At 41.3% G+C, this 11,086-nt stretch overlaps 1 protein-coding gene across 1 annotated transcript in view; it reads right to left on the reverse strand.

Annotated features, from left to right (window-relative positions):
- LOC114070796 (activated RNA polymerase II transcriptional coactivator p15-like) overlaps positions 1 to 9,484 on the reverse strand; it is a 32,376-nt gene extending 22,892 nt beyond the window's left edge. The window contains exons 1-2 of the mRNA XM_027908383.1: positions 9,413 to 9,484; positions 7,657 to 7,776 (exon numbers count right to left, since the gene is read on the reverse strand). Coding sequence (XP_027764184.1) covers positions 7,657 to 7,776; positions 9,413 to 9,484 — 192 coding nt within the window. The remainder of the gene's footprint in view (positions 1 to 7,656; positions 7,777 to 9,412) is intronic.
- Positions 9,485 to 11,086: the final 1,602 nt, after the last annotated feature.

Genomic DNA, 11,086 nt, shown 5'->3' on the forward strand with positions numbered 1-11,086 from the left:
TCCCTGCGGGGGGTGGACCCCCTTTTTCTGTGTATATAGCATCTTAACTGTATATAACTGTAATTTGCGTAAATATAGATATATTTTTATATAAGCAGCTTGATTGTGGGTTCTTTAATTTTTATAGTTTCTTTCTCCTTTAACCTAAGGGAAGAAAGAAGAGGGGAAGGGGGCTGCTGTCCTAGCTTTCGAGCATTTGGCAGGGAGCCAAGTCCAAACCGTCACAGGTACTCAAGCGCTGGTTGATCACTTTGCAATTAAGTATATGTGTATTGGAATCTACAATGTAGCTAAGGGGGTAATACGGAGTTGTGTGACATGTCAGAAAATTAACAAGCAGCATCTTAGGCAACGTATTCCAGGGGGACGAGACCTGGCACATAGGCCCTTTGCAAAAATCCAGGTAGATTTCACCGATCTCCCTAAAGTGGGCCGTTAAAAACATTTATTAATATTGGTAGATCATCTCACTCATTATGTGGAGGCCTTTCCTACACCCCGGGCAACAGCTAATACTGTGGTAAAAGTGATCCTGGAACATATCATACCACGATATGGCAGCATTGAAACTATAGACTCAGACAGAGGCCCTCACTTCATATCTAAAGTAATTAGGGAGGCTTTAGCCCCTTTTGGAACTAAATGGGAGTATCATACCCCCTGGCACCCCCAAAGTTCTGGTAAAGTGGAAAGAATGAATGGGGAAATAAAAAAACAATTGACCAAACTAATGTCAGAAACTAAAATGTCTTGGGTTAAATGTTTGCCAATGGCCCTACTAAATATTAGAACCCAGCCTCGGACAGACACAGGGATCTCACCATTTGAAATGTTATACGGTATGCCATATGACATGGAATGCCCAGCAAATCACCCTATACTAGATGATAATAACATCAACCCATATATAATACAATTAATGAAAAGGAGGAAGGAGCTGCGGAAGAAAGGAATGGTAATACAACGGCCTCCATTAGATATATCTATGCATTCTGTGAAACCAGGGGATATGGTGTTAATAAAAACTTGGAAAGAAGCCTCCCTTACTCCCACTTGGGAGGGACCTTTTCTTGTTTTAATCACTACAGAAACCGCTGTCCGGACTGCGGAGAGGGGGTGGACACATGCCTCGCGGATCAAAGGACCTCTAAGGGACGACAACTGGGAAGTAGCAGGGACTCCAGGAAGCCTCAAGTTCGTATTAAAGAAAAAGAAGGAATGAATGAATACCACCGGGACTATAAGACATAATTTATATCGATGGTTCCAAAAATCGCCTGACAATACTCTGATATATACTAATTGTGCTCCGTGGATTAGAGGACTAATACCACGTAAAACAGGAAGCTCTGGAATATATCGTATTATAGGTGACTCTGTATTCCTTCCTTTCTGCTGTGAAGTAGAGACCGATATATTAGTGCCAAATCACCATTTTTGGATTATACCTTACCCGTGTCATCCTCACGACAGACATGATGCCTGGGTGGAGTGTAAATGCCAAATGTGTGGGGTAAAGTGGTTTTGTTATTCTGTAATTCGTCATATGCACTGCATGGTTTGTAGGGAAAGTAGATTCCTGCCTGATTATGAACTAGAAAAAGTGGAAATAATTACTATCCGCTGCGGGAGAGATTTGGGAATTCCACAGACGTGGGAAATAATTGAGGATGAATGGGAATATCTGAGGGAACGAGGTCTTAGGCCTTCCGATTGGTAACAATTCTTTGGAGAAAATTAACTAGTGGAAATCATAGAGCTCGGCTTTCCCCCCCTTGTAGCGTATCTAGGCAACTCACCTGCAACCTTGATTCACTGGAGAATACTTAAGCAGAAAATTCTCCAAATAAGGAGTGGTGGTGAATTTAGCCCAGAAGGGGAGGGGTCTGAAACAGATAAACCCTAAGGGTGGAGGGAATATTAGAAGGGACAGTCCACACTACACCCCATATCCCCTCTCATCTAACCCTACCAGTGTTTTATATTCTCACATAGCACAACTGCCTGTATAGCCCCTCTGTGGGAGCTGAGGACTGAGAAGCCTCGTAACAGACCGAGAACTCACACCTGAGGAATACGACTGCTGCTAAGAAGATGGATGACCCTGCTGCCTCAGGTATCGAGGTAGGCAGTGGAAGCAGAGATGTTTCACAACAGGAGTGTGAGTCGTCTGATTTCTTGGCAAGTACTAACGAGAGACCGGAGACACTTAAAGATGGGGGTAAAAGGGAATTGACACTTACACAGATTTGCATTCCCCAGAGGGTTCCGCCATCACTCCAAATTTGGATAATTTTACTGATATCTGCCCCTATTGTAGTTACAGCAGCTGTGGAGTCCAGCATCAGTCATCAACCTTTTAAATGGTCCCTAACACAATTTGATACTGGTCGAGTAATACAAACTCTCATTACTCCTGGAGCGCCCAGCTTTCGGGTACACCTGTGTGACTTAGTCCCTATACAACCCTGCCCGAGACTCATGGGTTATTACTTTTGTCCAGCTTCGAATCCTGGGAAGTCATATTGTAATCACCCAGGGCATTTTTATTGTGTCTATTGGGGCTGTGAAACTATATCCAATTACTGGGCCCCGGGAGGGGGAAAAGACAAGTTTTTAACGGTTACTTGGGAACCCTTTGGTTGCCAACCTCCACAAATTGATAGGGTTTGGGAAATAATTCATAGAGGAGATTGTAAGTTTTTATATTTAAACGTCACAAATGCGGGAGACTTAGGATGGAATCTTGGGAGAATGTGGGGAGTGCGACTCTACCAACCAGGCCCTCGCGCGGATAAGGGGGGACGCATTTTAATAAAAAAAGAACCACTATGTAATGAGCCATCTGGAATTGGACCAAACCCTGCTATAGCGAAAGAAATGAAAAAAGAAAAAACTTTAATTCCCTCTACTCCTAGGGCTATCTTGGCCACGAACTCTAACTTGGAATCCCAAATAGAAGAGGAAGTTTCAACACCTACTCCACGAGTAAATCCATTGTGGAACATATTAAAAGCTACTTATCATGTGTTGAATTTTACCAACCCCAATATAACACAACACTGCTGGTTATGTTATGATATCAGGTCACCTTTCTATGAGGCAATTGGGATTACTACTGAGCCAACAAAAGTTACTGGTGCCAATCCAGCCCCATGTCTATGGCATGAGGAAAATAAACGGGGTTTGACTATGTCACATGTATCAGGGGTGGGAAAGTGTATAGGTAATATCCCTACCAACAGACGACACCTGTGTACCACTATTGAAAAAGACCCGAAAAGACAAAGTCCAGCAGCGGATTGGTTATTACCCACTAAAAATGCGAAATGGCTTTGTTCTCAGGCAGGCATTACTCCTTGTGTGTCTCTAAAAATCTTTGACAGCACTATTGAATATTGTATCCAGGTAATTATTGTGCCAAGACTTATCTATCATCCGGAAAACTATGTTTATGATTATCAAACTACTCAGTCTCATAATTTACAAAAATGTGAACCATTCACAGCGTTCACTGTGGCAGCCCTTATGGCTATTGGAGCGGTTGGAGCAGAAACTGGAATATCCTCTCTCGTACAGCAAAACCACAGGTTTCAATCCCTGAGGCTGTGGATGAAGATTTGACTAGGATAGAAACAGCGATGACAGCCCTAGAAAAATCTGTAAAATCCTTATCAGAAGTTGTATTACAAAACAGGCGAGGGCTAGACTTAATGTTCTTACAACAGGGGGGGTTATGTGCTGCTTTGCGTGAGGAATGTTGTGTTTTCGCGGACCACGGGGGGGTGGTCGAAGATACGATGTCTAAGCTGAGAGAAGGCTTAGAGAAACGACGAAAGGAGCGCACAGCGCAGAGTGCTTGGTATGAATCCATGTTTAATTACTCCCCCTGGATAGCTACCTTGTTATCCACAATTGCGGGACCCCTGCTCCTTTTAATCCTAACTTTAACGTTTGGTCCATGTATTTTTAATCGATTAATCGCTCTTATAAAACGACGGCTGGAGGCTGCGCACCTTCTAGTATTACGGACGCAATACGACCAAGTTCCGGACGAAGAACACGCTCTGACTCTCCAAAAAGCAAAAGATGTCTTAGAAAGATTTCACGAACAGAATCAATGAAAAAAAAAAAATTAGGGAATTGTGATAAACTATATATATTTTTTAGATTGTTTTTGTTAAGCTTACTAACACTTCATACTATGGATGTGTGATTTCTATATGTATTTCTCTCATGGTTGTTAAGGCTACATATATACATTTTAAAGGGTTTTTAAGCTTAGTAGAAATATGCATTCCCCACGTAACTGTGGAATGCTGTTAACAAACTGCCGTTTGTTCCCAAGGTTGATGGTGGAAGGGGGGGCAGTCTGAGCCTGTAATTTACAGGGCCCTGATATCATCCGAAGCGACAGTCTGGAGACACGAGAGGCTCCCCTAAACAAGAAATCAAAAGGAATGTGATAAGCCTGGGAGGGGAGGAGAATACCTTTTAAATGCGCATATTCCAAGCTGGGGTCATCTGCCGAACACAAAGGAGAAATCTTCCTCGCAAAGCCCCCAGCCCACAAAGAAACCCCCAGCCGACCGGCGCCAGAGAGCCCTGCCTGGGAACATGTATGGGAGAAACTTTGTAACTGAGCATGTGCAGAGAGCACATGCCCTGGACCATGTATAAATAAGAACCTAAGTACTGAGCATGTCTAAACAGGAGCCCACAGGGTTCAAAAAGGGAGTTTGAGAAGTCGAAGGTGGGCGAACTGTGTGAGAACCTAAGTTCCAGCAGTCCCCCCGGCGAGCCGTGATTGTTCATTTACCGCTTACTAATAAATTGGCTTGTTATTTTGCATTTGCTTTCTCAACTTTCTTAAATTACCGCTAGTAACTTATAACACAGCACAGAGTGCCCCTGTCCAAGCTGTGGGTTGCCAGTTTTTTCAGGAGTATATTATGGGAGACAGTGTCAAAGGCTTTGCTGAAGTCCAGATAGACCACATCCACAGCCTTCCCCTCATCCACCAGGTGGATCACCTGATCATAAAAGGAGATCAGGTTGGTCAGACAGGACCTGCTCCTCCTAAACCTGTGCTGGCTGGCTCTGATCCCTTGTCCATCCTGTAGATGCCATGTGATTGCACTCAGGATGATCTGCTCCATAACCTTGCCAGGCACTGAGGTCAGGCTGACAGGCCTGTAGTTTCCCAGGTCCTCCTTGCAGCCCTTTTTGTAGATTGGCTTGACATTCACCAACCTCCAATTGTCTGGGACCTCCCCAGAGAGCCAGGACTGTTGGTAAATGATGAAGAGCGGCTTGGCAAGCTCTTCTGCCAGCTCCCTCATCACCCTAGGATGGATCCCATCTGGTCCCATGGACTTGTGTGGATCCAGGTGGCTCAGTCACTGACTATTTCCTCCTGGAATACAGGGGGGCTGTTTGGTTTCCTGTCCCTGTCTACCAGCTCCAGAGAACAGTTGTCCTGAGGGCCACCTGTCCTACTGGTGAATACTGAGGCAAAGTAGGTGTTAAGTACCTCAGCCTTCTCCTCATCCCTGTTAACTATGTTTCCCCCCAAGTCCAACAAGGAATGGAGGTTTACCTTGCCCCTCCTTTTGTTCTTAATGTATTTATAGAAGTGCTTTTTGTTATCCTTAACAGAAGGAGCCAAATTGATTTCAAATTGCGCTTTTGTCTCTCTAATGTTCTTTCTGCATGACCTAGTTATACTCCTAAACTCATCCTGAGTAACTCCTAAACTCATACTGAGAAGGAGCATCCTCAGACCTACAGTGCTATTTCTACACTGAAACCGTTGCATCTTATTTAACACACGAGCCGATGTTGTATGAAAAAAAAAAAAACACATAACACAACAAGCTATCTGAAAAACTTTTGTTGTTGAGTAACTAAAAGGCAGGCAGAGACTAAGGAACACTGATGGTTTAGGTCAAGGTGATACTGAAATATTTTTTCTGTATTATAGTCAACACTGGAAGAATCCTGCTCCTATCAGAGTAATATGAGTCCTCTACTGTCTGTTTTTAGTAACTTTTTACTAACTTGAGTCAAAAAAAGGTTGAAAGAAATCAGAGAACACAAATACTTTTGCTTTTATTTGAAAGTTTTTTGCTTTGGGTTGTTTGGTTATGTTGCTTTGTGCTTTGTTGGGGGTTTTTTGTTGGTTTTTTTTTTTCCATTGGGAGAACATTAAAATTGTTTTCCCCAAGGCTGCAATTTCTGAACCCAAACATGTAGGCTTTATGCTATGTTTGAGTTTTAACTGCAGTTCACCTCATTAGGTGCAGAAGATACCATCTCATTTTTCTTACATGGATCAAAGCATACCCCAACAGAACTATAAGTATTATATTCTTTCTCCAATGGAGAAGTCCTGGCAGTTATGCCCAGTGTCTTAAATTTAAGCTCTCCCTTTAACTATACATAAAGAGGAAAGTGAGAATTGAAACAGGCCTTCTCCAGAGTTCCCCCCCCCATATTACTTTGCACAGCTACAGCCCAAACCCATTTCTTTTGCTTTACTTAAGTGTTGGAACCATATTATTAGGCACCTCTCCCTTGACTTTTCACAAACTTAAGAATCAAAGTCTCTAAGAATTTAAGTTCCCTGCTCATCCCCTGTCCCTTTCAAGACAGCTAGCCGCAGACATTTAATAAGTCTTGATCCACACCCCTAAAACAAGTAATTCTGAGCTATGCATATTCTTGCATAGCTTTCAGCAGACATTGTTTCCTTGGCTAACCCCAGGATATGCAATACCCTAAACTCACAAATGTTTCTTGCTACTGAAAAACATACTTTCACCCTATTTTGACAACGTAAAAAATTGAAATATTTTTGATGTTCTGCGAGAAAAAAATGCATCATAAAGGAACAAGCAAAATTTATTCCAAGACATTGTCTTACAAGACAGAAGCCAAGTTTCCCTTGACCTAGTTAAATAGGAATGAAGAGTCCATATTTTGGGTTCCCAAGAACCTTTCTTTCAAGAGCCCTGATTAAAAAACATTTCCACGTAGAGACTGTCCTGATCTACTATTTACAGAGGGAGCCCCCGGTGGTCTAGGGGAAAAGACACTGAACTGTCACTGCAGAGACCCGGGTTTGATTCCCGGTCGGGGCCCCTCCCCAGGCAGATGGAGTTCGTTAGCCCGTAAGGCAATCCATCTACGTCCTGAGGACCTCGCTGCCACTGTCCAAGCTCGCTTGGCCCCGGCAGATGAACCTCAGGATTAAAGGGTGGGCTCAGTTCCACGCACTCTGTGTCTCACCTAAAAAATCCAATGCGCAGGCTGGAAGGTGTAAAGACCTTCCCCGGTTCTTCGTTCGCGAAGACTGGCCATTACTTTACATTACTTACTATTTACAGACAAAATGACTACCCAGAGAATTACCATGGTCAAGGATATAAAGGTTAGAATCAATTGCCACAACTCTGATTCTTTTACTCTATTGAAACCTGACAATGTTTTATCTCAGCATCTCATCTGCATGCTAGCATAGTAATCCCCTTCAGCCAAGACTTAAGGAGACCAATCACTATGCTATCATGATGTTCAGATAGCCTCATAAAACTTATACTGATTATGATGTAAATGGTTACCTTAACCAGGTTCTAAGAGAGTCATCAATTTTACCTGAAACATATTCTCATCTCTGTTACTGCTTTGCTTAGAAGAAGCTGGACCTTTTGAACTTTCACCAGGCTTTTGTTTCTTTACGGGCTTTTCTGGAACTACTTGCTTTTTCCGCTTTGCCTTGGAGCAAGAATAAAAAAAGAAATTCATGAACCACAACTCATTTTATAAGTTATAAAAAAGTTTATGTTAGAGGTCACAAACCTGTGAAGGCAGGAATCCAATACTGTACATTAAGCCTGGAATTTAAAAAAAATTAAAAACCAGAAAGATCTTCAAATGAACCTATTTCTGTGTTCAGTGAAGTTTGCCATAATAATTTGGCTTTAAAGAGAAATGAATTAGAACAAAAATACATTTCAAAAAGTCTACTCTATTTGTGCAGTAATACTATCAGTTTTAATTAAATTCATAAAGTCTGATAGAAGTTTCACTATCCTTTCCAAAGAGTGCAATGAAAAATGGGGAACAGCTAACAACTCTGCAAAAAAAAAAAAAAAAAGGAAATAAAAGTAGATAAAGAGAAGATTTTTTTTTTTTAATCGGAGTCCAATCTCTGTTCATAGCATGATAAATTAAACATGCTTTTAAAACATTCAGATGATATCACCTGTAAATCAGATTACTTTGCTAGCAGATGCTACAGCATGTTACATTTCTACTAATAGTTATATAGTAATCATGTCTGCCCTAAAGAAAGAGTAATACAAAGACACCAAAAATTATTCTCCCCTGCTAGAATCATACTGTAGATAACCTCTTTTAAAGACAAACAGTTCAAAAAAATATCGGCAGTTGTCATAGAAAAAAAACCAAAACCAAAACCAACCACCTTACTGCCCACTGAAGCTGATTGTTAGACTATGTCTTTTCAGGAATACATTTCCCTGACAACTACAAAAAAAAAATATCACTTGACCATTTTCTCTTATATTAAGACTTCACAAAACAACTAATTTGCTAAGTGCAAGTCACATTTGAACCAATTCAGTAAATCAGACCAAGTGTCTTCACATACTGCACTGAAAGACCTAATGTCTGCATTACCACCTAGCATTTCTTAAAAAGATAAATTGACTGTTCAATTTTTTGTTTGCAATGACTGATATATCTATACAAATTTATAAATTAAATAACTATTAAAAATAAATGAGAACATTATATTCATGCATTTAAAGCAGTTAACATTAAAATTATCAACTCAAAGACATTTAGGTTGGCTCAGCTTTTAAGTAAGAAGCTAGCAGATGGTATTACAGTAAATGTAAGACTGAAATAGATAAAAAGAAGTGTGATCAAGATAAGCAAGTGGCACATGGATGACAGGGCAAGTGGAGGGGGTTTTTTTGGACTTACAAGTAATCCAGATATCAAAATGAAGGTGGGGGGGTGTCCTCAAAATTAGTTCAAATTCTTGTCACCAGGGGCAGCTTGTACAGAAGCCTTCTATCACTTGCCACAAAGCAGCAAAGAATTCCAAGAAGCCTGTGGCTAGATATACTATACAGAAAAACCTGAAGCAAAATGCAACTTAGGAAAAAAGTTTACTGCAAAGCAAAATGTATCCACCCAAACCATAATCTTGGGGGGTTTGAGTAGTGGGTTTGTTTTGTTGGGCTAGGTGTTTTGAGTTAAAGTGTCTGATAAATCATATGGAATGACATGCATTTTGTGACATAACACTCAGCTAATTCCTTAACCCTAGCCTGAAATATAACAGTTAATACAGTAGTTATAAACTGCATATAATGTTCACCTTTTTGTCAACTTCACTATCTGAATCACTGGCAGATGAGCTTGAAGACACAAGTTCCTTGGACTTAGGCATTCTAGGAAGAGAAAGGAAACATGAGAACACTATACAATGAATACATCCTATAATGGCTAGAAAGCCATTTTCAAATCTGTTTATAAAGGCTCATCTTATTCAAAACCCTCCTGAAGACTTTCTTGCCTTTTCATATAAGCTTTAATACACATTGCAGATGTGATCTCAAACACCCTTCCCTCTTATAGCTCTTACCCTTTTTGTTGCAACTACCTTAAATGCAGTTTTTTAGATTCTGAACTGCTTACAAAAGGACAATTTTTCACCTTTTTCATATACCCTGGGTATGGTAGAAACTATAATCAAAATAAACACAATACAAAACTGCTCTCCAGTTGAATTCTCAACATTATGTTCATAAATATATACTATTTAAGGTCCCAGCACTATATATATTCTTACATGGGCATTTTACCTAGCTGAAATTGCGAGTAACAGATGCATAGCTATCATACAGGAAGTTCAAGTTCCCACCATTAATACAAAAGTGTGAAAATATCTCAGTTACAGAGAACTACAGTACTGCAATTAATATTTTCACTGCAGCTTTACCACATCAGTCACTAGAATCTATTCCTTTACTAGACAAGTGGACATTGAACTTTCCTTGAATGCATGCTGCCCAGTGTGCTTCTACATCTCTCCAGTATGCAAATGTGATTAGATACAGTAGTTAAACATCTTGCCTGCTACTAAAAACTCTTTCTAACAAATAAATAGCTCATTTGTGATTTCTGAATAAAAATAAGCATCACAGGGAGGAACTGTATAAAATAAACTAGCTAGGAAAGGCTAATATAATATTAACGAAGCATACCTCAAAAAAGAAAAAGGAATAGCAGTGTTTTTAAATTGGCAATGAAATAAACCACGCGCAAAGGAAAAAACGGAGTCTGAATAATGCTAAGGGATCAATGTGGTTCTAAAGTAGAGTAAATAGTTGTAATAGTTTGGAGCACAAAGATGGAAGCTGTAGCACTGAAAATGAAACAGGGTATGGGAAGCACGCATAAAACACGTTACAGGATGGAAGCAGAAGAGAGCTGGAACAGGACAATGCAAAAATAAGCACAGCAATGCCAAGAAATCGAGAAGCCGAACAAGAAGTCTGATACGCTGGGGGCGGGGCACCTGCAGAGGATAACTCCAGAGTCCGCATCAGGAAGAGAGTAACAATATGGAGGAAGGTGGGGACGGAAACAGAAACAGGGGGACTGGGTTCCCCTCGGGAGAAACTAGTAGGCAGAACGTGAGGAGACACCGAAGCACCGTGGAGAGCAAGGGTGGAATGAGACGGGACAAGCGAAGACGAGGGAAAGGAAGATGAGAAAGACAAACGAGTACGAACTAGGAACACCAGGTAGGCAGATGCCAGCCGCCCTTTTCCTCCCCTTTTCCTCTTTTCTACGGCTCTATTGCCCCCTAGGGGAAAGGAGCGAGAGCCCGGTAAGGGGGCGCGGGCAAGAACACCCAGGTTCCCAGGGCAGGGTGGTAGCAAGAGGGATGCAGATTACTGACAGTGAAGGAGAGAAAAGACAACACAACACACACACAAAAAAACCAAGTCGGAGGTCGTCAGCGGGCAGGACCTGATCCTGGTGC

This window comes from Empidonax traillii, unplaced genomic scaffold (assembly GCF_003031625.1).
Source record: "Empidonax traillii isolate 1590-97213 ecotype Southwest subspecies unplaced genomic scaffold, ASM303162v1 scaffold1691:size291431, whole genome shotgun sequence".
In the NCBI taxonomy this organism is placed as follows: domain Eukaryota; kingdom Metazoa; phylum Chordata; class Aves; order Passeriformes; family Tyrannidae; genus Empidonax; species Empidonax traillii.